We start from the raw sequence: 26,787 nt of genomic DNA, 5'->3' as shown, positions 1-26,787 counted from the left end.
AACAGTCATTCGCTGCTTGCCAGCAAGCTGGGCTTCCCCACTGATTTAGGTTTGGCAGTGATCTGGCTCTTCACCCTGTTGCCAGTCTAGCTGCCAAGGAGACAGGACCAGCTCTGCACTTCCTGTCTTCCTCATTGTCCTGGCTGAGGATGGGACGGAGTGTGCCAAGTGCACATTGCCAAGAACATATTCCAGCACTGGTCAGCGCAGAGCAGGCCAACATCACCTGTGCTGCTGACAGTCACAATCCTTCAGACCTTTTAGGATTTTAAAGCACCAGCTCAAAAATACAGTAATGCTACATAGTTATATTATTTGCACAATTAGTACATTATACTCATTGCATATTTCACACTGAGTACTAATAGCGAGCCTCACTCTCTATATCCAGAAATATTGCTTATTTTCCATATATTCTTCATCACACACAAAAGAACATTTACATACAATAATATTCTTTCAAAATTGTGTTTGTCACTTCTCTTTCCTAAAGGTGGCCATATGCCTTAGATAGCTCTTGGATTTAAACTACCCCCCCCCCCTATATACATGTATGCTTGACTGACCAGAGCTTGCATGTCTTCTCAAAGGGGAGAACGTGAAAATGGCAGTATATGCTTCTTGAGGACCAAAGGATTGGGCATGTAGATATCTAGCATGCCCTTTGGGGGAAAGTTGTGACGCTGCCATACAGCCATGTTTAAGTTATACTGGGATTGGGGTGTCTTTGGATTTTGTTGCTGATTTTTTAAGGTTAAATGTTCTTTGCATTCAAAATGTTACAAAAATAAAGAAAAATAGCTTGTAAAAATAAAATAGCTTGTAAAAATAGCTTGAATTGCATTAATTTTAAAAACACTGAAAAAAAGCCTAAGAGGGGCATGCACTTGGCAATTTAATAGTAAATGTTTCTGTACATATATATTGCTGTCTGTGTGTTTAAAGCACAACAATGCCATAAAGATCTGGAGCAGGATCGAATTGATCAGTTGAAGTTTTTAGTCTGGGGCTGATCGTTTGTTGGCTGACATTTTGACAGGTCAAAAAATCCTTGTTTGTCAGCCACACACTATGTAACAAGGAATGTGCATCCCCATCTGTACAATAGTCAAGCCTTGTAATAGGATCCCAAAATAATTGCTGATCTACAAGATTGACGCCTGTTTAGAGCGCTTGCTGGCCCATTTAAAAGGGCCCTTAGGGTGAAAACTCACAGTCAGCTTCTAAGCATGATCGTGTGTTTTCATCCTTAGATTTTAGCATAAAAATGAGCGCCAAAAGCCCAGCAGATAAAAATCCATTTGAAGCTGACTTTGGAGCCAACCACGTGCCAGTAGAGTCTCTTTCCTATCAACAAATGATCTATTGTACCTGATGTAACTGATGATATATCCTGCATATGCAATAAAAACTGCAAAGATTATCATGCAGCTCAGAAAGGAGGTTCACAGGCTAGGTATACATGTTGGGCAGAACTGTGAAATTAAAATATTTTTTATGCTAACAGTTGAAGAGAGATGGATGCACCATAGCACATGTTTCTGATATGTCCGACACATTGAGCCCTGCGCCTGTAACGTTATGACAATACAGTCAGCAGGGTCCTGTCTGTCCTTCTAGTGGGCCAGCATCTTATATCCTGGGTACTAGGACATTTTTTTTATTCTTTTTTTATTTGTTTTGTTTTTTTTAATTATTCTTTATTAAAAAAATTTAAGATACGATAAGACATCTCATGATGTCAGTTGGTGTCAGTAGTATGTCTTTGTGATAAGAAATTCTATTTTCTCATTTTATTTGGAGCTTTGTGTCTAAAATGTATGGATGTGCACAGGTAAATGTACAATGGATTACAGCAGAAGGCAGATGGATGCGGCACGCTTTTTCAAGGCTCGATATCGGACCATGTAGGGCTGCAAACAAGCAGCGAACAGCGAGATTGGAGCTCGGTTGCTGTGCCTTTACAAGACTCAAGCGATCGCACCTACAAGGACTAATAGGACTAATAAATAATGTGAATTATTCTTCAGTTGTGTTAAAATCTCTACAAATAATAGTGCAAACAAATCCAGCTAATACATTTGGTAACACGCTTTATTACAGAAGCATCACAAAACTATACATAACAAAAACATCTTTAGTATCTCTGTATGCGCAACAACCAGTACAGTACAGCTATCACATCATTTATGGGGATCAGTAAAATATTATGTCCTTTATCCGTCCCTTAAGAATAATAATAATTAAAATTTTTATGTAATTTAAAAATGACATGTCTTGCAAGAAACAAAAACTCATACAGCAACATTGATGTAAAAATAAAACATTACAGCTGTCTGTCAGGCCCCATTCACATACGATTTCAGGGTTTCCGTTAAATTGTACTTTGGCAAAATGTCAAGAAGGGGTACTAAGGTACAGCCTACAATTACATATACTATAAAAAACATCTCAGTAAAAAGTTATACAGTACATAACAAAGTCCACAGCTGTTTACAAGAATTCTGCAACTTCCATACATACATTTGGTGGCAGAGACCCCCTTTTAGAACAAAGTAGCTATAGAATTTATCATAAAGCTTACTATTAAACACATTGACTCGGACTAATGTGTCTCTGACAGAATTTTGGCTACAAATCTGTTGCGTGGGACTTTTCTCCACATTCATTGTGCATTTTAGACACAGGAGATGCTGTAAAGTGATCAGTACAGCATTACAGTGCAAGGTGACACCAGGTGACACCAGCACAGTCTCTGTGGAATGACCTTTCCACGTGCCACTAAGGTTACTGAGCATGCTAACAAGTTTGTTCCATGCAAATAATAGGGTCTGGAGATGTTCATTGTGTCCATGAAGCTTGTAAGAAAGTATGACACTAAATGACATTCCCAATAATAATAATATGCTAAACATAAATAAAAAAAAATACTAATCAGAAACAAATTTGAAATAGAAGGAACGTTTCAGAATCTGACTCTAATCAGGTGTAGGTGATACATACCACTCACATCATTACAGTAGCACAACTATGAATACCTTTATATAGAAGAACCTCCCCCTCCCCCCCATTAAGCTATAGATTGAATAATAATTGAACATAAAGTAGGATTAAGGATTTTTTTAGGAACTCCAACCCAGGCAAAGTTCTTTGAAGTGAAATGTTTTCCTACTTTGGGTATGGTTACACTGGATCAGAATTCCGCTGGGGTGAAGTTGCGCTGCAGAATCCCGCCTGCTTCCGTTTCAGATGCCGTCTCTATGCAAAGGTGTGCACGCCTCCACTCTTTTCTTAAAGAATTGACATGTCAATTCTTTGAGCGGAGGCACTCAGTAGATCACACTCTAGGTCTAATCCCAGAAATACTAAGATAAGAAATTTTTGACAGATCTTAGGATCTGTTCTAAAGAGATCAACAAGAGACTTAAACATTCCCATTTCAAGTATTATTATGTTTAGAGGCTTTTATTCTAGCAGAGCTGTGTTACTCAGGTAGCATAGTTTATTGGACTTTCTGTGGCTTTGCATGAGACTGCAAGTGAAGAGGGCTGCGGTTTTCTACTGGCGCTTCATCTGTATGCGTCCTGTTATGTCATACGGTATCAACCTTGAACTGAATGGAAGACGTCAGGTTTGTAATTCACGTAGAGAAGAAAGCAGTAAGTTCAGTGCTGTTACAGACTAAGGCCTGACATGATATGTGGGTTATAGTCGCAGTATGTGGGCTGCTGACTATACATTTCCAGCAGAGGAGTAGAACTAGTTGTTAAAGCTATGAGCAGACACCCTCTCCCTAAGGCTGTTGTCTTGCAAACATTATTGTAAACTCATCAAAAGGCAGTATTTTGTAGGAGAAGCACTTTTAAAATCCATAACACAGCAATGCGAAGACACATGCACAGCTCTCCGAACCCTTTCCCACACATTAGGGCAATTGTGAGAGACATGAATATCAGTCACACAGAGATCCCGCTGCTGTGTTTACAAAGCTATTTTAGCAAACAATTAATAAATGCTAAAGAAAATGCTGTCAAACTTGTATAAGCAGACGTCTCAAGCACATGTGTTCCGAACAATAGGTCATTAAATAAGGGAACGAAAAGCCGTTTAAGGTCATCATAACCTAAACCAATAGCACAACACAGCCTGGTAATACTGATGTGTTAGTTCACCTGATACATTTGTAAATGAATTTGCTTTATTGGTAGAACTGTGTAAAAGATGGAAGGACTTACACCGTGTTGCCACATTTGCAATCACAAATGCATCCCCAATATGTTCACCAATAGCCGCATGATTTTGGTGGGATTATTGAAAATATTTTCAATAATTATTGGTAACCCCATGGCGGCATGGTCTTGGCTGCATGCAGCGACTGCAATGTGGGAATACATCCTAAACCAGTACTAGAAGTTTACTCTTTAGGTTGGTCTACTGGACTTAAGACTGGATTTACACAGGAGAGTGGTGAAGATCATAACTAACCATTATACAAAAAATATTATCCTTCCTTTTGAAGCCACTCCTGACTTTGGCTCAAATAACTGAATGAAAAACTGCCACAAAAAGCTGTGCGTGAAACCTAGCTAACCTAACATCTGCTAAATCATAGTTGGTCTTATGAAACCACAAAAAAACACATTGGACCTCATTTACTAACAATGCGTCAATTTTAAGTCGCTATGCTGTTGTTTGTGTCTGCCTTTTCGTGCCAAATTCATTAATCTGGCGCACACCCTATGGAAATTTGGAAGGTTATTCACAGGACAAAACTGAAAACGTGACCATCTCGCCACATTAGAATCGGCTGGTTTTTAGAATAGAAAACCTGTCAGAAATCATGGTTTGCTTAACCCTCTCCCACCGCTGCACAGTAAATTAACGTCGCTGCAGCCTATGCCTGGTGCTGGCGCAACGTTAATTTACTGCAGAGGATGACACAGGCGTAGGAGCTACGCCTGTGTCATCTGCGGCGGGTACTGGCTATCAGTGATTAATCCTATAGATACTGCGGTCAGCAAGACCGCAGTATTAGGGATGGTCTGAACCTGCCTAGGTTCGGGTTCATACGAACCCGGACTCTCGGCAATGATTCCCGCTGTCTTAAACCTCCGTGCAGAGGGTGGATACAGCAAGGGGGGGGGACCGCCTGGAAAACCGGGATACAGCCACAGCCATAGGCTTTATCCCAGTTTTCCAGGCGGTCTTCCCGCTTTATCCACCCTCTCCACGGAGGTTTAAGACAGCGGGAATCATTGCCGAGAGTCCGGGTTCATACGAACCCGAACCTCGCCAGGTTCGGACCATCCCTACGCAGTATCTATAGGGCTCCGGAGAGACAATTCTCCCTCTACAGAGGGAGAATTGTCTTTCTGGTGTGCATCGGGCCCAGCGAATTCTGCGGGTTTGTCTGTTTTTTGGAAAAATTGTGTCGCACACCTTTAGTATACATGTTGGAACACTAAACCGACTGGGAAAATGGACAAAAACTATTTCATGCTGGGAACACATTAGTAAATCGGCCCCATTGAATGTCTTTGTAAAAAAGATAAAGCTTCGTACAAATATGAAAGCATACTACATAATAGAGCCCAAGGCTATGTTCCCACAATGTCTTTTATTCCATATTTGAGAACAGTTCACACTGGCTGTAATGTATAAACGAGGATGTTCACAGGACATTCTTTCCTGAAAGATTGCTTTTAGACAAAAGATCTTTTTTCCAACCATTGGTCAAAAATTTCAAATGCAGCCAACCACCATCAGATGATGACTGTCTTTTATTAGCCAGCTAAAGCAGTCATTCATTTGGTAAATTTCACCCAATAAACAATTGTTTTGGTTAAAATCTAGAGATGAGCGAACCGGGTTCGGGTTCGAGTCCATTCGAACCCGAACATTCGGCGTTTGATTAGCGGTGGCTGCTGACCTTGGATAAAGCTCTAAGGTTGTCTGGAAAACATGGATACAGCCAATGACTATATCCATGTTTTCCACATAGCCTTAGGGCTTTATCCAAGTTCAGCAGCCACCGCTAATCAAATGCCAAATGTTCAGGTTCGGATGGACTCGAACCCGAACCCGGTTCACTCATCTCTGTTGAAATCTTTTAATAATGTAACAATGGTCGACACTTAGCACAAGGACATATCTCCACACCAAATTGAAGCCAATACGTCCACATCAAGTGCAATATATACACAATACATGTGGTTAGCTGTGGTTATTCACCAATTGTTCCTCATTCATCAGCTGTATCTTTGTGTATCTGTAATGTAGCTCTTCCTTAGAAGAACCAATAGTCACACTAATGTGCTTGAATACAGTAACACTCACAGCTGATGTGCAGATTCTCATTTTTGGTCACCCAGACACGCCGCAGCTCACATGCCACAGTTTCGGAGGATAGCTCCTCCTTCTTCATGCATGGACGTTTTGAAGGATAGCTCCTTCTTCTTCATGCATGGACATTTGAAGAATAGCTCCTCCTTCTTCATGCATGGACGTTTCAGAAGATAGCTCCTCCTTCATGCAGGGACGTTTTGGAGGATAGCTCCTCCTTCTTCATACACGGACATTTCGTAGGATAGCTCCTCCTTCATGCGCAGATGTTTTAGAGGATAGCTCCTCCTTTGAAACTCTGAATCCTCTGAAACATCCGCAGAAGCTGTGGCGTGTCTGGGCGTCTGAGAGCAAGAATCTGTACATCAGCTGTGAGTGTTACTGTATACCTGCACTCTAAGGAATAAAAGGACTTTTGTATTCAAGCGCATAAGTGTGAGTATTGGTTCTTCTACATTACAGATACACGGAGATACAACTAATGCAGAGCAAGTGGTGAGAAACCACAGTTAACCACATGTATTGTGTATATTTTGGTTGAAATCCACCATTTTCCTCAATTTTCATTGTGTATGGGCAACTTTACACTGTGCTCCAGGCTGTTGGGTTTTCTCTGCTTGGCATCAGTGTTAGACATATTACCAGAAAAACAAGGGGCAAAACAAGTGCCCAAAGTTTCTAACAGAATGTACACGGAAGAGCTCAAACTGTGTTATATTTGTAATTGTGGCAAACAATGTAACCCTTCTGCATTGGCTTCCCCAGAAATGAAATCAGATCTGTACGGAGCGGAGAAACAAATGCATTTTTCTGGGAAATTTCTTTTCTTTCACAGTCATCAAACTATCCTATGAGGGCATTGTGTCTTGTAATTTTTCCCTGAAATGGTTAATATGGACTGGCACCCTTATCCTCTGCTAATTTACCTCTAGGAAATCTTACTGCATTCCTTTCTTTTTGTGCCACCCAGACATCTGGAGAGAGCCTTTATTCCCTGGGAAAAATGGTAGGCAGTGCCAAATCTTATACCCATGGTCTCTCTGTCTCTCTCAGGCTGCACATTTCTGTCCTTCTGGGCACTCCTATTTCGCAGCTGTTAAATCCAGCAATGAATGGATGCCTTGCAAAGGCAGATGGTTTCCTCCCTCTGTGCCCTTCCCTCAGCACGTACACGGACACACATGCAGGCTCACTTCCACAGCTGACAGTTCTGTCATTCCATAAACTGGCAGGTGGAGATACACAGACCACAATGCGGCTTAGACTGTATTCATGCCACACATTAAGTGGGACCATCCATGCCCAACCTCTGCTCTACACAAGACAAATCAGCAAATGCCATTTGATACATTTTCCAAGTAGATGTTTGATATAAACACACAACTTCGCTGCCAAACACTTAGAATACCAATTTCATGTCTTGGAGATTGTACACATTCTTTTTCATATGTTTAAATATTTTAATATGTAACATCCATTGACCTAAAAATAAATGGGAGAGTTGCCTTGTGCTGGAAATTAGTAGTGATGAATGGTATCTTTTCTTAACTTTGACTCAGATTGGTATCCTTTAAACCTGATAGGAAAGAAAGAAAATATTGGGATTGTATTGCATGAAGGTTAAATGTCATTTATTTGCACTTCAGAGCTTGCAGTAGACCTGCGACAAATGTATTACCATCTCAATTTGGTATCCTCTATCCGTTGTATAGGGTATAATTGGGCTGTAGGCTGATTGGTGGAGGCTGATTGGTGGAGGTCTGTAAATGTCTGGAGGCCCCATAGAGAATGAATGGAGCAGTGGCACCATTTATTTCGTGGACAGTTTTAACCTCGATCTTGGGATTATTGGGATCCCAGGGATCAGACGCTCACCAATCAGCTTGCCATGCCTGACTCTATGGATGTTAGAATTTGAGTGGAATCTGCCATGCTGGTTTTGACGTGTTTGTCCTGCACAGCTTTTTTTATAGATACTATTGATTTTAGTCTGCAAAAGAAGTGACATGCCACTATTTACCTGCAGGGAAAATAGAGTGATGTTTCCCACGTCTTCCATTGATATGGGAGAGGTAAAACCGTGCAGTTTTGATGCAGTAGTTGGTTTTACCTATGTCTTTATGATCGTGTATGAAGGTAGAAATGTCTGCCATGCAAATATTCTTTATGCATTACATGTGTGTACAATTTATTATCTCTTTCTGCAGCCTGAGTAACTCGGCAGATTGCTCTTGCCATCTCCATTGTTGGTTGCTTACATCTTCTTCTTATTTTAGCCCAGAAACAATATACGCTTTTAGCAGCATCTTTTGGGGTCTTGCTATAATAAACAGCTAAGTACAGAGTCATTGAGCGCTCTAGTTTTCAGCCATTTGCCATTGTGGTCTTTGTGTCTCTCGTCTTGATTTTAGACTGAATTAAAGGTCTGCATTGTGTCATGTGAAAGAGTAATTAATGTGAAAGTGTAATTATGCAAAGCTTCTTATACAATGTAATCAACTCATCTGTACCTAGAAATCTACTCCGCATGTTTGGCTGGCAAAAAATAAAAAAGGGTAAATTGCGTTTGTTTGTCTTTTTTAACTGCTCAACATTCTGAAAAACGTAATACTTGTAAAAACACAAAACACCTTTTTCTTGTGATTTCTTTACAGATCCTGGACAATCAGGAAGCCCAAGCCACAATGATCCTGCCAAGAATCCACCAGGTAAATATAACCCCTGGAAAATTTACATTCTAACAATGTCAGAGAACAAAAGTCGTACTGTGATAGCTTAAAAGTGTATAATTGGTCAGCAATCTGCTTTGCATAGGCAATGGGAAGAATCAGGACAAGCAGTGATTATGTTACCGCTTTCATTGTTACCGATGCTTAGCTGCAACTTCATTAACATTCACTTTATCTTGGGAAATTTGGAATCTTGACTAATAGACACTTTTTGCAAAACATAGGAAAGGTCACATCCTTTTTCTGTTGGCCATGTGGTCCCAGGCATTAGTCTTAAATGGAGGTAAATTTAAGTACTCTTTATGTAACTATGTATCCCTTTAACTGTTAGCTGTCCTGGCAAAGTAGGTAAACTCGAATCAGAGCAGTCAAATCACGTTTTCGTACCAGGATTAGTGTCAAAATGCTGTGACTTCACCTGAACTATGTAAATGGCCGATGTGAAGCAATAAAACCGGGTGGGAAACCTCCCCATTTCTAACATGATGGGTACAGGTAATATTTGACAATTCTTGACACATCTGATGATCAATAAAGGTCAATGATATTTAGGGAAATGATACAGCATATATACAGATGTAGCAAAGTTGAATTTGAGTTTTAACTCTTTGTGCATTGAGAGCACAATGCCACAACCTCCTAAATTGAAGGGATTTTCCACTCAGGACAACCTCTGTTAGAACTAACAAAGTTTTGATGGTCCAATCTTTTTTTTTCTTGGAGTGTGGACATGATGTGCATTTATTTGAGGAAAATTTGTCTACCACAAATACACATAAAAATATACAGATAAAAAAAAGTCAGCATTAGATCTTCTTTCCAGTCATTTTGTTCTATTTTCAGGACCAAAAAGAAATAGCATTTAGTTTTTCTTAGATTGAACAAAGTAGATTCTAACTGTTCATTTGCAAGGATGTATGCCATGCTAATCAACAGCATCTTTTAAAGGATTTTTCCTATTACACTTAAGCCCCTATTACACGGGGCGACTGAGAGAAGCAAACGTCGGCTGATCGTTGCCTTCTATTACAAGATGATTATCGGCCTATATCGGCTGAATACAGCTGACAGTCGTTTCGTGTAATAGGGCCTTTAGGCTATGTTTACACTACTTTTTTTCTCTACGTTTTTGAAAAGAAAAAATGATGTCCGTCATCAGTTTGGCCACTTGTCAGTGCAATGATGGCTGTTGGCATATTCTAGGTTAGGTGGACTAATTGGCCTTTGGGTGTGTCATAAATTGAAAAGTCCTTTGAATTTAATAAAAAAAATGGTGAAAGGACAGTGAAAAAGGAAAACTGTGTGACCAACTGAAAAAAATAATGTCCGGTGTTTGCAACAGACGTCCAAACATAATTGTCAATGTCATTAACGTCTGTTATTTAGTTTGCTGTGTGCATGGGACATCCGTCATTTCATTGACTTCATTACATTGCATTGAAATCAAATAAATTGCGGCAAAATCGGATGTCTTTTAAATAAAAAAAGTGGGTGTTTTTTTTCAGGTTTTTTTGTACGTAGTGTGAACATAACCTTACTATGTTTAATTTGACATGGCATATCTACAAAAAAAAAATAAAAATCATGATCTAATCAGGGAATCAGTAGCCTGGCTTTCGGATATATTATGTGATAGCTCATAATTTTAGAGTACACTGTGTTCCCACAATGTCTTTTTAGGTGAAAAACAGCCATTTTGCAGCCGTTATTAATGATCATGATAAAAAAAAAGTTGTGAGAACATAGCTATCCATATACTTCTAGGTTACTAAATACAATGGGGCATATTAGTTTAAATGTATTAGAACAGTTATATATTTCCTAATCCGGCCTGGTAAACCCTCACATTGGTCTTTGTCGCCAGTGGGTTTCACAGTCTAATTTCCTTCCCCTCATTCACATACACATTGGGGACAGTTTTATTGGAAGTTTATTAGCCTATCGGTATGTTTTGGAGTGTGGGAGGAAACCTAAGTACCTTGAGGAAACCCACGCAAATATAGTAAGTGCGTATATATTCCATGTAGATGTTGTCCTTGGCTGGAGTGGAACCACATTGCTAACCACGTACAGGTACAGTAATTTAAAGGGGTTGTTTGGTGAAACAAGAATCACTGATGTAGAAATTTCACCAGCATGTACAGTGCACATGTTATATGTAAATACAGTAGAACTGTAAAATAATTGTAGCCGTAGAGAATCCTTTCCATATTTTATTTAAAGCCTAACAAAAGTTGAGCTAAACAATACATCTCGGAACACACAAACGAAACCCTCTTGTTTTACATTTTCACGTTTATTTTGCAGATAAAAGGCCCAGTGTGTTTATTGTACGTAAAATCACTTATCTCATCCCTTATTTATTTACCCCCTTTATTCCAAACAACACCAAGAAGTTTGAGCAGGCCGTCAGAAGCAGTAGGTCTAAATGGCTCACTGTTTAAAAACTGTCTGGATATATGTTTACATAGCAGATGAAGAAGTCCGGGTGTGAGTGAAAGAGACATTGGGAACATGGGCTGTCTACTAATCTGGCCAGAATGTGGTGTTTAGTAATAAAAGAGCTCACCACTTCAAATAAGGGAGGAGGAAGCAGAGGAAAGGATTTACACAGACATACATTCAAAACCACATCGCTCCTTTTCCTTTCTCCATTACTCTTGTTTGTCAGTGTAAACCTTTATGCACATTCTGTGGTTATATGGTCATTTTCTTTTATGTTATTTGTACCCATAATTTTTTATCATTATAACACTAAATGTTTCCAGGTTTTTTTTTTAAGAGAGTGATTTTTTTTCTTTGGCTAGTTAGCTATTTGATTTTTAGCTATTTGATTTTTGATTTTGGATGTGGATGGATATCCCAGCCCGGGGGGGCTGAGAACATGAGGAGGGAAAGTTGTGTGGAGCACGAGTGAGTCCTCATAAACCAGTCGTGAGGTTTGAAAAGGTGGAGCTTAAAAGCAAGGAAGCTATAGCAAGGAAGGAAAAGTGAGGAAGCTATAGACTATAGAGAGCATGAGTAAGTCCCCATACAGCAGTGACAAAGTTTGAAATGGGTGGGGCTTTCTTAGAGAAGCCCCACCCCTTTCCGGCCACATCCATTAACAGCACTGTGACGTGCAGTCTCAAGATGGCAACTTCTGCAAAGGCATGAGACGTCTGATAATATGTCTGATAAGACGTCGGAAATAATGATTTCTACTGGGCTTCCAGTGGGGGGTACAAAAAACTGTGTAAAGGTTCCCATACACTTTATACACTGTCTGCTGCTTACTATGGGTTTGGTCTTCAGTACAAAGTATATGAGGCTCTCCTAAAACTCCAGAATCAGATGTTGAATCACTTAGGCCTTGGAGAGATAAGCCACCGCTAGAGCAGTCTGGCTGCGCTTTACCCCACCTCTCCCGATAGAGAACACAAAAAGTGCCCAGCGGTACCGAACATAATTGTTTATGGGGAGGAAGGGGGAAATAACTGTCAGTCGTTTGGCCAACAGGTTTATAGCCATCTTTACAGGGGTTACAGAACAGTTTAGCAACTTCCATAGACACATATGGTGTATAAAGAAAAAGTATGAAAGGGGAGTGTTTGGTGTTACTATGTAACAGTGTGTAAAAAATAGTTTTTCTTTTTTAATGCTTTTGGAGATAGTAAAGCGTGCGTTCCTAACACAGTTGTCTTATTTTTCTAGGATACCTTGAAGACAGTTTTGTGAAGTCTGGAGTTTTCAATGTGTCAGAGCTAGTGCGGGTGTCAAGAAGTAAGCCACAATTCCAGTTATATTAAATACATATTCAACCCTTTTCCTTCTATATTTATCCTATAATTGTCACATGGAAGCCATATGAAAGTTGCATGCACTCATGACCACTGGTAGATTTGAATTGTAAAAATAAATTGCCCCCTCAGGGCAAGCCTTTCTCAAAAAGCCAGATGATGTTAGAGAAGCACATATTCACCTAAATGGGTGATCATGTAATTCACGGTTCCACTATGTCTCATTGGCTATTATATCCCGACCTTATCAATTTGCTGTATGATATGCATGATCACTAATGTGGCATATGGTAAAGTTTTTTAACAGGAAAATAAAAATATTTTGAGAGTCAATGGTCGCTTTAGACCTTTTTACAATTTTTGTCCCTCCTCATTTGTCAGCCTAATTCTCCCCCGTTCTAATGACAAGGAAACGTATCTGACATTCTTCATCATAATTGATATGAGAGCAATGTAAATCCATTCTATGACAGTAGTACATGATGTTTACAGCTAATGCAGCTTTAGTGCCTTTTAGAAGTCCGGTTAAAAATTTTATTAAAGTATTGTATTGCCTCCCAAAACTTATACAAATCACCAATATACACTTATTACAAGAAATGCACATAAAGTGCATTGTTGATGATGTCACGACCCAACTCCCAGAGCTGTGCGGGCTGTGGCTGCTTGAGAGGATGATGGCAGGGGGACACTGAGGGACACAGGGCACTGGAGGGACAGTGAGCATCCCCCTGCCATCATCCTCTCCAGCAGCCACAGCCCACACAGCTCTGGGAGCCGGGTCGTGACATCACCATGTTATCCAGGAAGTGAAGCCTTGATGCTTTAGTTAGTGCAGGGGAAAAAACACTTTAATAAAAAAAGTAAATAAAAAACTTCCTGTAATAAGTGTATATTGGTAATTTGTATAACTTTTGGGGGGGCAATACAATACTTTAATAAAAATTTTCGCCGGACTTCTCCTTTAAGTAAGGTTTGTAGAGCTAAAGCACACATAATGGTCTGGTGTGTTGGAGGGTACTGCTTTATTATCGGCTCTTTGGTTGTCACACTGTATTTATCTAATAATAGCATTCGGATTGTGGTTGTGGCTGGCTTCTTTCATCTGGCATTTGTTTAACCTCTCATTTACCTCAAACCACAAGAGACTGTGGTGTGCTTTACCAGTTGCAAAAATGAAATCATCACACCCAGCACATACCATGTTTCAGACTTATTCCGTCAGATCTGTTAAAAACATGTCTAAAAAGGAAAAAGGTTGCGTTGAATTTATTTGCACCATGCTACAGCTGTACTGTCCATACGTGGTGCGATCACAGCCGAAGCCCCCTCTGACACACTTTATTCCTCTAGAGGCCTTGTTTACTCATGGTCCCCGGTTCACAGGGGATTAAAATAGTTTGTAGATTTGAAGCCATTTGAGCTGGCAGCTGTTTTTCCCTTTCTCAGGTATAAGGGCAGCTTTGAATCGGCATCTCTGGAAAAGATATAAGAGAGAAGCACTCTGCTGCTCATCCAAATATGCCAAGAATCCACCTCTGTCATCAGCATCTCTCTTTCCAGCAGGGCTAATTGAAAGGACTATCTGCATGCAGTGAGTTTAGTGGGGCCCAGAGATGTGACCCTGCAGCACTGATTGATGTCCCACATGCAGTACATACTGTAGCATGGAAATATGGTTCCCGAGTGAAAGGGAGCCAGCAGTCACATCTAATTAACCATTCATCAGGAAATAATTGCACTGCGCATAAATTAGGGACACCGTCATCCTTAAAACAAAAGGAGAATTGATTTGGACCTTGTTCCCAAGGTCTCTGATCATACAAAGTGACACTCAGCACACCAAGCCTTTGTATACAATGCAGGCTCCTCCTCGCTGGCACCAAATACCACCAGATATACTTAATGGAAGCTTTATGTACAGATATGACACTCACTGGTTAAAAGCCCTACTTTTTATCATTAACTTTCTAATGGATGAAATGCTTCTGAATGAAATGAGAATGGATTATAAAATGTCATTCGATTCTCAGCCCGTAAATAGCGATCTCGCTCATTCTCCTTTTGAAAAGAAAACCAGATGAACTGTTCCCGCATTTAAAAACCTTGACTTAAATGTATTCTGTGTATAAATAACCAGCTGTTATTTCTTCCTAGCACCCATTACACAGGGCTCTGGCGTCAGTTTCCCAATGGGAGAGCCACTAAGCCAGCCATACTATCATGATATGAACTCAGCGGTCAGCTTACAGAGGTCACTATCCTCTCCACCAAGCAGGTAACTGATAATAGTAACTGCGCAGCATGGCTGAAATGTAACTCTGCAGAAGTACCTACATAAATAGGATCTCCCTATAGTTTCCTTTTTAAAGCTTTAGTGATTGGGGGATAATAGAAAAAAAAAGATACATTTGTTTCTCCTGTTTTCTGGCATATTAAATTTATGATAGTCATTGCACGGCAAAAATAATAAATATAATAATAAATATATTCTCTGGACCACTACGATTACAGTAATATCAAATTTGTAACTTTTTTTTTTTTTTTTTACATTTTACTGCTTTGGCACAATACAAATAAAAACTGTTACCACATTCCAAGGCCCATAGCATTTTAATTTTTCTCTTGTTCAACCTTCTTTTTTTTTTTTGCACAAAAAAATTTAACTTTTTATAGATACCATTTTTTAATCATATATTTTTGATCGCCTTTTTTTACAGCTTTAAATTTGGCGATACCAAATGTGTGTGTATATATATTTTGTTTTATTTTGTATGGGATATAAGTGTCATTTTATTATTTGGGGGTATTTGGGAGTAATGGTACAGACTACTACTTCTGTACATGATGCTGACCGGCAGTCTATACAGTCGTGGCTCCAGCACAGCTGTATAGAGGCATATACATGGTAGGCTTAAGGGGCCATCAGAAGGATACTTGGGAGCCTTTGGAAAGATACACATTGGCAGCCGACAATTGCATCAGGTTACCTACAGATTAAAATAGCCACTGAAAGCCAAGCTCCCATGATCCCAATGTGAGAGCCCCGCACCACCTTATTCTGACCCTGCCATTAAAGGCAAAAGGAATAAGGCCCCCTAGTGACAGCTGTAAAAAGTGGTTTTGGTGGTCACTTAATGGTAAAAATCTTTTCTTACGTGGGAAGTTGTCCACGTGAAGTTACGACATTGATATGAAGGCTGTATGGCAAGTATCTGAGTCTCTGTTTACATTATTGTTAGGGTTTTTCGTTATAGCAAAGCTGTGACAAATTTGTCAGATCCATATGTCAAATCCTGAATTCTTCATGGACATACAGTGAGGTCTGTCAGGTTTTAATCAGGATTCCCATATTCCTAATAGCAACGATAGCTTTAATAGACTATTAATCACTATTATTGACAAAGCAAAAGTTGGACACCATTACAGACTGAGAAGAATGCCACTATAGACAGATCTAGATAGTTGTCTTCTTAATCAGGACTTAAATCCAACAGTTGGGTCAAGATACCTGTGGATTAATTTGTGGGTAACATACAGAAATCTAAATGATACAATTCAAGACTAGGAAAGGAATTGTACCAATGAGCAACATTTAGGAGAAATTTAGTAGATGTAAAATATGGTCCGCCATTATTCACTTGGTTAATATGTGTTTAGTGTCTACCAAAGCTTCAGTATTCCTGTTATTTAGGCAGTGTGTGGGACTTACTGACGTTCACTGAATATTGGGGCAATTGACGGTTTGTACATATGAAATGGTACAAAATGTTACAAATGACGGAGTCAGTATAATAGTAATTTTAGATGTATGTTTTAGTATAACTATAGGCTTTACAAGGTCATCCATGCACTGGACGGTTCATTTTCAACAAAGGAAGTTCCTCTTCAAAGAAAGGCCTTTTAATATTTTCCTAATAACAGTCATGACCTGTATAACAGAAAGGAAAGGCATACAAGGTTATGTCTATTAAATTAAACATAGAAAGGAAGTTTATCAACATGGAATGTAAAGCTTCCACAAGAAAATGTAACCTTTCTATTTTCTCTCTTTGGACCTTATTTTCACTGTGTGCTACATTCATGTACATGTCTCAGCTTCCTTTCTGTGAAAAGGCTACATTAGCTTCCTGATTTATGTGCACAGATTTCTAACTATTTTATGGCATGCCATGTTTTCTTCAGTACAATGGTATCCACTAGTTCACGGAACAAAATGTTTTCCTTTTTTAACAGTAAAAGACCCAAGACCATCTCCATAGATGAAAATATGGAGCCAAGTCCAACTGGAGACTTCTACCCTTCTCCAAATTCACCAGCAGCTGGGAGTCGGACATGGCACGATAGAGACCAAGGTAAAAAGATACACTTTTAGGATTTTTTTCCACACATTTCTGTAATGTAAGAAGTTCTGTGTGGCTTCTTTAAAATGGTAAATATGTCCAGGTGAACAACAACAGAGCTAGAGGAAGTTATGCATGACTTTGGAGTCACCTGTACTCGTAATAACTAGAGATCAATCTATGCTGTAAATCCAGTGGCTTCTTGAATTAAGTACTTGTGTTGTTCTGGTATATTATGTTCTTTTTTTTTTTTTTTTTTTTAATTTTTTTTTGACAATTGTTAATTTATTTGCAATCCATAATCCCAAAGGAATGCATGCAGATTGATGACAATCATCCTTTTTAGATCAGCTGCAAAATTGGGGGAAAAAACATATTGCAAAAGAAGTAGAAAAACTGGTGTGAATCATAGCCTAGTATCTACCAGTGCTGCTCTAGTCTTTATTATTATCATTGATTAATAATTCTACAATTTTAATATCATAGTTTATGTCAGTGGTTACCAATGAGAGTTACCACGAAAATCCCCAGAGTGCAGCAATAGCAAGACCTTATACAGTAGAGTCAAACTACAGCACTGGGCAAGAATTAGAGAGTGCTTTACCCACCCCCAACCTCAAGCTTCTTTGAGGCAGGAATGAATGATTTTTTTATGGTGTTTTTTTTCCTTATCAGAGCTTTTAGCTGGCAGATATTCCTCGTCATAATTGTTTCCGTCCGTCTCCTCTGTGGGATGCCTCAGGATTACTAACACTTCACACTTCTCTCCTCAGAGTTCACAGATTAATATTTAATCAAACATATTTTTTTTTCTAAAACCAATAGACATATTTTAATTTGTTAGACATTACAGAGAAGACAGGGCAAAGAAATCCATTGTACTTCATTCAGTGAAGCTCCCTCCTTATGGCACTAATGACACCATTAATGTAATCTCTCTGCTTTAATAGGTTCCTTCTTTTTTCTAGACATTATTCAATTGTATTATCCATTTAGTATTGTCATAGCTGCTTCCTAGAGGTTACGACTTGCATAACAAATGTTTTAAGCATTTCATTTTTTTAACCTTGCCGGTGGCATGAAGTATCTTGCTAGATCGGCAAAGTCTTAAGACCCCTTGTAGTAGTTTACATAATATATGACCGTCTTGTGTTATTGACGGAGGTGCAACTATATGGGCCATGGAGGTAGAAAAACTGACAGAACAGATATGCATATATCTGTGCTTACAATTTCCAGATACTCAAGCATTGCACACAAGCATTGCATCCATACCCTTAGCGATGCTGTGGCGTTCGGCATCTTTGGGAAAAAGGTTTTGTATTTCTGGCTGACAGTGTCACAGAGGCGGATCTATGTCAGCTCCCACCCCGGTCTCCTATAGCCGGTCTTTTTTGAGGCTGCTGCCTCGTCTTCTCCAGAGTGATTGACAGCCTGTAGATACAGTAGTGGTCGGAGAGTGGGGCAGCCAGCTGACAGGGTCGTAGAAATGTTTGTATCACAGACATGTTTCCAGTCTTTGGATGAGGCTTCCAGTCAATGCCTTCAAGCAAAGATCTAGAAAATAGTAAAGACTTTAAATTCAACTAATACTAGAAAGTAGAAGTAAGAAATAATTTTCAATTGTTGATCTTTATTTACAGAAAACTGGACTGAAAACAAACTCAGTGCAGGGAAGTTGAGTTTAGAGGTGGTTTACCTTGGGCCCTAATCTCTTGGTTTGAACCTTTATTTCATAGCTATATCAGTCTGATAGGTGTTTCACATTGAGAGTTATATTGCATCTATATGCATTTCCAAGCCTTTGCCTTCTTATATTTTCCCATTTACTGCATTTTTCATGATTAGATAAAAGCAGCCAAGTCTTTAAAGCTTAGAAGTACTTTAACTCCATTACATTAACAAATCAATTGGAATTGACTTTTTAAGCTATTACCATGATCACCCTACCTGCTTATGGATGAAAAAAGCCTTACAAAATATAGAAAGGAGCCCATGGAATAAATTATAGACAATGAGATATAGCTAGCTCTTTGGTGGTCATTTTGTTATCTGCCAGACTTGGAAAAATTTAATTTGTAAACTTCACAATACAAAAAGAAAGCTCACAATCTTGGGGCAGAGTTATGAAAACTTTAAAAAGGTTATTGCCCATGGTAGCCATTCCCAACACTAGGCATACAGGGTGAGGAAGACATGCCTGCTTTCTTCCAGGAGCAGTACCTGTCCCTTGCTTGTGCCTGCAATTACAGTTCGGCACTGCTGGAGTGAATGGGACTGAGTTGCAGTACCCCACACAACCTGTACACAACTGGTGACCTATTTTTGGAAAAAGCAGTTGTGGTGTTTTAATCCAATACAAGTCCTCAAAGAACCATGTGACAATCGAAGTACAGCTCAACAATGCGAGTGTTTCATTTGTGATATGTACAAGACAGGATCCTTTTTTAACCACATAGCTCTGACAGGGGCCAATAAAATGCCTCATTATAGGTGAATCCTAAGTAGATGTCTTGAAGTAAATTAGTGTTTAGTGCAAATTTTTTGACAGAACTGTAACTTACTCCATTGTACAGAAAACCTGCATAGTTTTGTTACCTTTACCCTTTAAGCTGGGTTCACACTACGTATATTTCAGTCAGTATTGTGGTCCTCATATTGCAACCAAAACCAGGAGTGGATTAAAAACACAGAAAGGATCTGTTCACACAATGTTGAAATTGAGTGGATGGCCGCCATATAACAGTAAATAACGGCCATTATTTCAATATAACAGCCGTTGTTCTAAAATAACAGCAAATAGTTGCCATTATATGGCGGCCATCCACTCAATTTCATCATTGTGTGAACAGAGCCTTTCTGTGTTTTTAATCCACTCCTGGTTTTGGTTGCTATATGAGGACCACAATACTGACTGAAATATACGTAGTGTGAACCCAGCCTTAAAAGGGGTTACAAGGTGATTTATAGCTCTTACTGCTGAACCCTTAGGGTACTATTACACCAAGCAATTTTTTCGCCAACTAATGATTAACGACCCGACCCGAAATCGTTCGCCCAAGTACACGAAACGATGATCGTTATTTATGATCGTTCTTGCGGTCGTTTAGTCATCGCTATTGCGTACGTTTCAGCTGTGAATTCTTATTCCATCGAACGATGTGCGAACGATAAGCGAACGATCAAACAATAAAAATAGATCCGGATCCTATTAAACAATCAACGATTTCTCGTTGGTCGTTTAATCGTTGCCTGCTATTACACGAAATGATTATCGTTCAAATCCGAACGACTTAACGATTTTTCGAACGATAATCGTTCCGTGTAATACCACCCTTACTCTCCATGATGCACAGTGATTTTGCTTTCTGGCCATTTCAGGAGGCTGAGACCAGAGATGTTTTGTTTGGCAGCAGTATAATCAATAAAGGACAACACCTACTACTCTTTGCAATGCCATAACATATTGCTGGGTAAAGTGCACCTGACTGAACTGGTGGCCGATGTGCAAGGTGGTGATTTACCCAGTACACTACTATAGATGGCATGGGGGGGGGGAAGGTGGAGACGTCAGGGGGTTTGAGCCATTCATTTGCAAGGTGCTATGTGAGCAGAAAGAAAAACAGGAATAGCATTGCAAGAAAGGATAATAATGAAGGTAAATTGGAAAAATAAGGGAAATTGGGTACATGAGATTAAATTTAGGTGGCAGCACTGTGTACGAAGTAAAGGCAAATGTATTTACAAAAGGGATAGCTGCTGGTACTCCCTGCTACCCATCCTGTTTCCAGGTGATACACTGACTACACAGGAGCTGCCCGCTTAGACGATTACTGCCAGGGCTACTGGCAGGCTAAGAAGGCAGGACCTGCAGGGTTAACTTGTCACAGGAAACAGTGAGTGGTCTGGGAGCCATCTATGTGACATACTCTAGGATCAGGGCAAGTGAGTTTGCTTTCTTTTTTTATAATTTTTTTAGCACCTTAATTTATGGAAGTTGGAAATCACAGATGTATCAATACTTTTGACATGTTTCTGCAACAAGTCAAAAGTTTTTGCTAATGACATGCACATATTTTAACGAAGTATTTTGTTCCTCTAAGAGGTGTCTCAATGCGGTCTTCTAATTACTAAAATAATGCTTTGGTATATACAGTAAACCAAAAGATTTCGCCTGTGAGTAATAAGCTGCCTTATAGGCACACAAGGGGAATTTATAATCATTTTAAGTATGGGCTTTAACGTGGAAAAATCCCAGATTTTTGTGCAATTGATTTGTTGTGCAAAAAAAAAATGGACTTTTCTCAAGTTTACTCTGCTCAACTAGAAACATAGAACATTGTTGACAAAGACCACTGGGTCTATCTAGTCTACCCTTTTAGTATTTCTATTCTTATTATCTTAGGATATATGTTTATCCCAGGCATGTTTAAATTCAGTTATTGTAGATTTACCAACCACATCTGCCAGAAGTTTGTTCAAAGCATCTGCTACTCTTTTAGTAAAGTAATATTTTCGCATGTTGCTTCTGATGTTTCCCCGAACTAACCTCTCACTGTGTCCTCTTGTTCTTGAGTTCAGTTTTTTAAATAAAAACACTCTCCTCCCCCTTGAACTTTCCTCCAAACTTTACACATTCAAATCCTTAAGTCTTTCCTGATAAGTTTTATGCCTGACACCATCCACCATTTTTGTGGCCCGTCTTTGGACCTCTTCTATTTGGTCAATATCCTTTTTAAGTGAGGTCTCTAGGACTGGACACTGGAACACAGTATTTCAGCTGTGGTCGCACTAGAGCTCTATACAGCGGGATCACATCTCCCTCTTGGTACTGGTTATACCTCTAGCTATACAGCCCAGCATAGGATTAGCTTTCCCTACCACCTGACTGCACTGGTGACTGGTGTTAAGGCTGTCAGAAATCACTACCCCTAATACTTTCTATTCTATAGTCTTTGCCAACACAGAACTGCCAATATGGTACTTGAAGAGAGGATTCCTTCTCCCCAAGTGCTCTGTTTTACATTTGGAAACATTGAACTGCAGTTTCCCTTGTTTGGACCACTTATTTAGTAATGCTAAGTCATTTTCTGAGGGTCTACCAAAGGCCTCCAACGGCTGCCTGTATTTAGTAAAGTTCTGTTTTTGCCAGTCACTGTATATTTATCAACTGCAACTTTTATAATGATCCATAAGTCCTTTTGGAAAATTTGGCGCAGAGAAAAGATGCATGATCATACGACTAAGGCATAATATAGACACAAACATTTAGAATTCCCCCAACAGTGCCTGGAGACCTTTGGTAGACTCCTAAATGCCAAGTCAAGTCAGTGGGGTGTCAGTAAGTGACAGCCAGGATGGGTGGGGTGGGGGGGGTCATCTTCCGTCCGTTTCTCCACTAGATGGCGTGGTCACTATTGATGCACATACCAAAATAAAGACACTAACCAGTAATATGGGGACAGTGAGTTGGTAATATTGATATCTGTTCAGATTTTAAAATTGTTTACATTAAATAAAAAAAAAAAAGAAGAGTGAAGAGTAAGAACTATTCTTAGGAGTCCTTGGGTCTGTCTATCAGCTATATTTTACCATTCATGGACAAGAATTGTGCATTCATGAGCTGGAGGGCTGTTATGTTTTACATTTGACTAAATAAATATCATACTTAGGTCATTAGAAATAATGGAATGCTGGGTAAGCCAAAAGTTAAATGTTGAGAGCTCGTCTGCTAGAAATAGAGGTAAGTTCAGCACAGTATAAAGAAAGTTGTGTAGGAAAAGAAATATATCAACAAGCTGTGCTATTTATTATCAGAGGTTAGATCCCAAACTGTATTCATTTTCTCTGAGACTTGAACTTTGTAGCTCCTAAAATGTGTTTGTTTTTAATATTCCAAAAATGTCTTGTTAATCTCGTGCAATACATTTTTAGACTATGTACATCTCTAGGGATTGCCTGCCTTTGGCCTTGTGGCACTCAATAACTCAGCCCACTCATCCGTTGGTTAAAGTGTTACATGTAGAAAAGAAAAAACATCCTCTTAAATGGCAAACGACTACAACTGGAAAATATGTGGATGCCTCAAAAGATGAGAAAAGCCCTTTTACTGTATTTGAACCACAAATTTCAGCACATAGAGTCCACCCGTCTGCCCGTGTCCCAGATTTGGTGTGAAAAACTCTCATTATTTGGATGATGGTATATAATAAGATTTATAAAGAAATCATCCATGGACTTTACTGAGGATTGTTACAGTGACACATTTATATTAACCTGTTCATATCAGCCCAGAGAGAAAGGTTGAGCACCTTGTTTCTGCACCATAGTAAAGGTGCCCATCCAAGATTTACTGTATTTACAGGGAAGCTAAATGGGACAGATTTACTGATACTGTGTAATACTACCTATTGGTCAGCCTATTCAACATGCATATTATGAGGCAAGATTTACCACTACGATATGTCTCCTTAAGAAGTGAATCAAAAGTAGGAATCCCGGCAACTCACCACTTAATCATCAGGTAGTTTATTCGGTTGCATAACCATAATAGTGTGAACAGCAGAACGCGTTTCGGCTATGTGCCTTTGTCAACTGCCTGTTGACAAAGGCACATTGTCGAAACGCGTTCTGCTGTTCACACTATTATGGTTATGTAACCAAATAAACTACTTGATGATTAAGTGGTGAGTTGCCGGAATTCCTACTTTTAATTTGTGCTGGGACTACGCTCCTTTCCTCGTGCACCACCTGCATATCACGGAGTGCCACTCTGATTCCTTTCCATACTTAAGAATTGAGGCATAACAAATCTGTCCCAATGTATAAGGGCTAAGCAAACCTCGGGCATGTTCAGGTTCGTCCGAACCCGAACTCTCTTCATTTAATTCCCTGTGTCCGAAGAAGTTGGATGCAGCCCTAGGGCTGCCTGGAAAACATGGATACAGCAATGTTTTCTAAGACTCCCAGGGGCTGCATCAAACTTATTCAGCCACCGGGAAACAAATGGCGAAAGTTTGGGCTTGGACAAACTAGAAAATGCTCGAGGTTCGCTCATCTCTAGTTAGCACCTTTACAAATTTAGCTATGCATAAAACTATGCATATAGGTTTTTAGATGGTATGTATGAGTGATAGTTAAAGCATATCGGAAATAAGCTGAAAGAATAAAGTATACATGAAAGCTGCCCCAAGGCACACAGTGCAGAGGCAAGAGGTCAGAATCTTTCCTCTCGCTACTTCAGGGTCTTTGTACACCTGCAGTGCAGAGCAGAGGAACACTTTGCCAGAATGGAAATCATTATTACATATATATTTTGCAACTGTTGAGAAAATTTTGGCCTTAAAATGAACTCATGAGTCATTGGGGGAAATCTAATTATTAACAACAATAGCTGCATTTCATATGTTATAGTTTTGTATCATTTACTTTTACTAACTCATGGAAACCCTTCCTGTCATGTTACTCGTAAGTTTTCCCTTTTTCTTGTGTACACTTTGCTCTTTTAGAATTACAGTATTTTCCTGCGTATAAGACTTCTTTTTATACGGCGGGTGTTGTCTTATAGGGACAAAAAATTCAGAACCGGACTGGAGAATCTGCAGTTGCTGCTTCGGTGGGGGGAGCTCAAAAACGGCCGCATCCCTGCTGTATGCAGCAACCGTATGAAGGGCAGAGCAAGAGCAAGATACAGTAGATGGGTGCTATGCCCAAAAAAAATATCTCTTTCACCCGTCTGACCCGCCCTTGTATCCTATCGGTATTACTGTACCTTCTTCTCTGCTTCTTAGATCTCGCTGCTGTCTGATGTTTTTTATACATTTTTATTTGGTGTGTGTTGGAAGAGGGGTGGTCTTATACAGCGAGTATATCCCAAACTCTATTTTTTAACTGGAAAATTTGGGGGTGGTCTTATACGCCCAGTTGTTTTATCTGCTAGAAAATATGGTAGCTATTTTTTTATCTCCCTGAATTGTTACATACATCAGTCTCCTGTGTCCAACATTTTTCCGCTGATTTACGAAATTTTGAAACTTCAACATAAGTCTTAAAGAGAATGTATGGCCTAGATTTTCTTCTACTGATTAGAACCACATACTGAAACATGTTCTTTTTTCCTAATGTGTTTCTATTTTCTAATTATAATTTTTTATACATGTTTCCATTCTTATGGGGGCTGCCATCTTATCTAAGCTGTTTTCATTAACAGTGGTTAGTGATATGTTTTACATCATGCCCCATGGACTAGATGACAATAGACAGGACCTGTCCCCTTTATATGAATTTGAGCAACTCATTGAGATGTGACCTTTGATGGTGCGTTCACACCTACAGGATCTGCAGCTGATTTTCTGCAGCAGATTTCATTTAAATAAGTGAACACAGCATCAAATCTGCTGCAGATCCTGTAGGTGTGAACGCACCCTGGGGCTGGGTTCACACTACGTATATTTCAGTCAGTATTGTGGTCCTCATATTGCAACCAAAACCAGGAGTGGATTCAAAACACAGAAAGGATCTGTTCACACAATGTTGAAATTGAGTGGATGGCCGACATTTAATGGCAAATATTTGCTGTTATTTTAAAATAACAGCTGTTGTATTAAAATAATGGCAGTTATTTACTGTTATATGGCGTCCATCCACTCAATTTCAACATTGTGTGGACAGAGCCTTTCTGTGTTTTTAATCCACTCCTGGTTTTGGTTGCAATATGAGGACCACAATACTACTGAAATATACGTAGTGTGAACCTAGCCTTAAGAGGTATTTTCACAGGGTGCTGCTGTTGCCTTATATTGGTGCTATTTGTCTGTTTTTTGATTACACATTCCCGTTAAAGGGAAACTTTTAGCAGGTTAGACAAATCTAACCTGCTGATATGTCCTTTTTCTGAAAAGGGCACTTAGCATTGAGATAAGTTTCTAGCTTTCAAAGTACTGATCCATCCCTGGCTGGCCTGCCCCTTCCCATAAAGAGCTGATAGAGAAGTTGGATAAAATTGGGTTTAATTCCTGCACAGTTCAGTAGATTTGTGGTTGGCTGAAGGATAGATATCAGAGGGTTGTTGATACAAGGAGTCTGTTCTGGGTCCTATTCTTTCTTTCTGTAAGTGACATAGGAGAAGGTTTGGTAGGTAAGGTTTGGTTGAAATTCCTGGAGGTGTCACTAATATGGAAAATTATTTAGCTTTACTACATAAGTGAACAAAACACAGCAATCGCTGAACTCAGGGAGACCAGCGACAAAAAAATCAAATGGAGTACTCACTAAAGAGTCTCCATTGAAACATTGGCCCCTATAAATTTAAATATGCAAAAGAGGGGCCTGTGGAGTCTCAGTTATGAGTCTCAAAACACAGAAATAGCCAGATATCCCTCCATGGGAGGAAAGCCTATTGCCAAGAGGGTGACTCCCAATGGGGAGATCACCAAACCACCCTGATACGTAACCCATTAAGTCCCACTCTGTTATAAGTATTGGAACATAAATAGGGAAATACCAAGGTGGCCCCTTTTACATCAAAGTCTAACTCTGCGGCGAGTATTGCGACATGACAAGGGTTTACCAAGGCAGGCATCCATCCACAGACGA

At 39.5% G+C, this 26,787-nt stretch overlaps 1 protein-coding gene across 5 annotated transcripts in view; it reads left to right on the top strand.

Moving 5' to 3' along the window:
- NFIB (nuclear factor I B) overlaps positions 1 to 26,787 on the top strand; it is a 166,859-nt gene that overhangs the window by 81,754 nt on the left and 58,318 nt on the right. For 4 of the 5 annotated variants that reach the window (XM_069961970.1, XM_069961969.1, XM_069961971.1 and 1 more), the window contains exons 3-6: positions 8,997 to 9,050; positions 12,765 to 12,833; positions 15,008 to 15,128; positions 17,087 to 17,205. The exons of the other annotated variant lie outside the window; for it this stretch is intronic. In XM_069961970.1, the coding sequence (XP_069818071.1) occupies positions 8,997 to 9,050; positions 12,765 to 12,833; positions 15,008 to 15,128; positions 17,087 to 17,205 (363 nt within the window). The remainder of the gene's footprint in view (positions 1 to 8,996; positions 9,051 to 12,764; positions 12,834 to 15,007; positions 15,129 to 17,086; positions 17,206 to 26,787) is intronic. 5 annotated transcript variants of the gene reach the window in all.

Source organism: Dendropsophus ebraccatus, chromosome 3 (assembly GCF_027789765.1).
Source record: "Dendropsophus ebraccatus isolate aDenEbr1 chromosome 3, aDenEbr1.pat, whole genome shotgun sequence".
Classification (NCBI taxonomy): domain Eukaryota; kingdom Metazoa; phylum Chordata; class Amphibia; order Anura; family Hylidae; genus Dendropsophus; species Dendropsophus ebraccatus.
The sequence above is the reverse complement of the archived record's forward strand: the minus strand, read 5'-3'. Positions and strand labels throughout refer to the sequence as shown.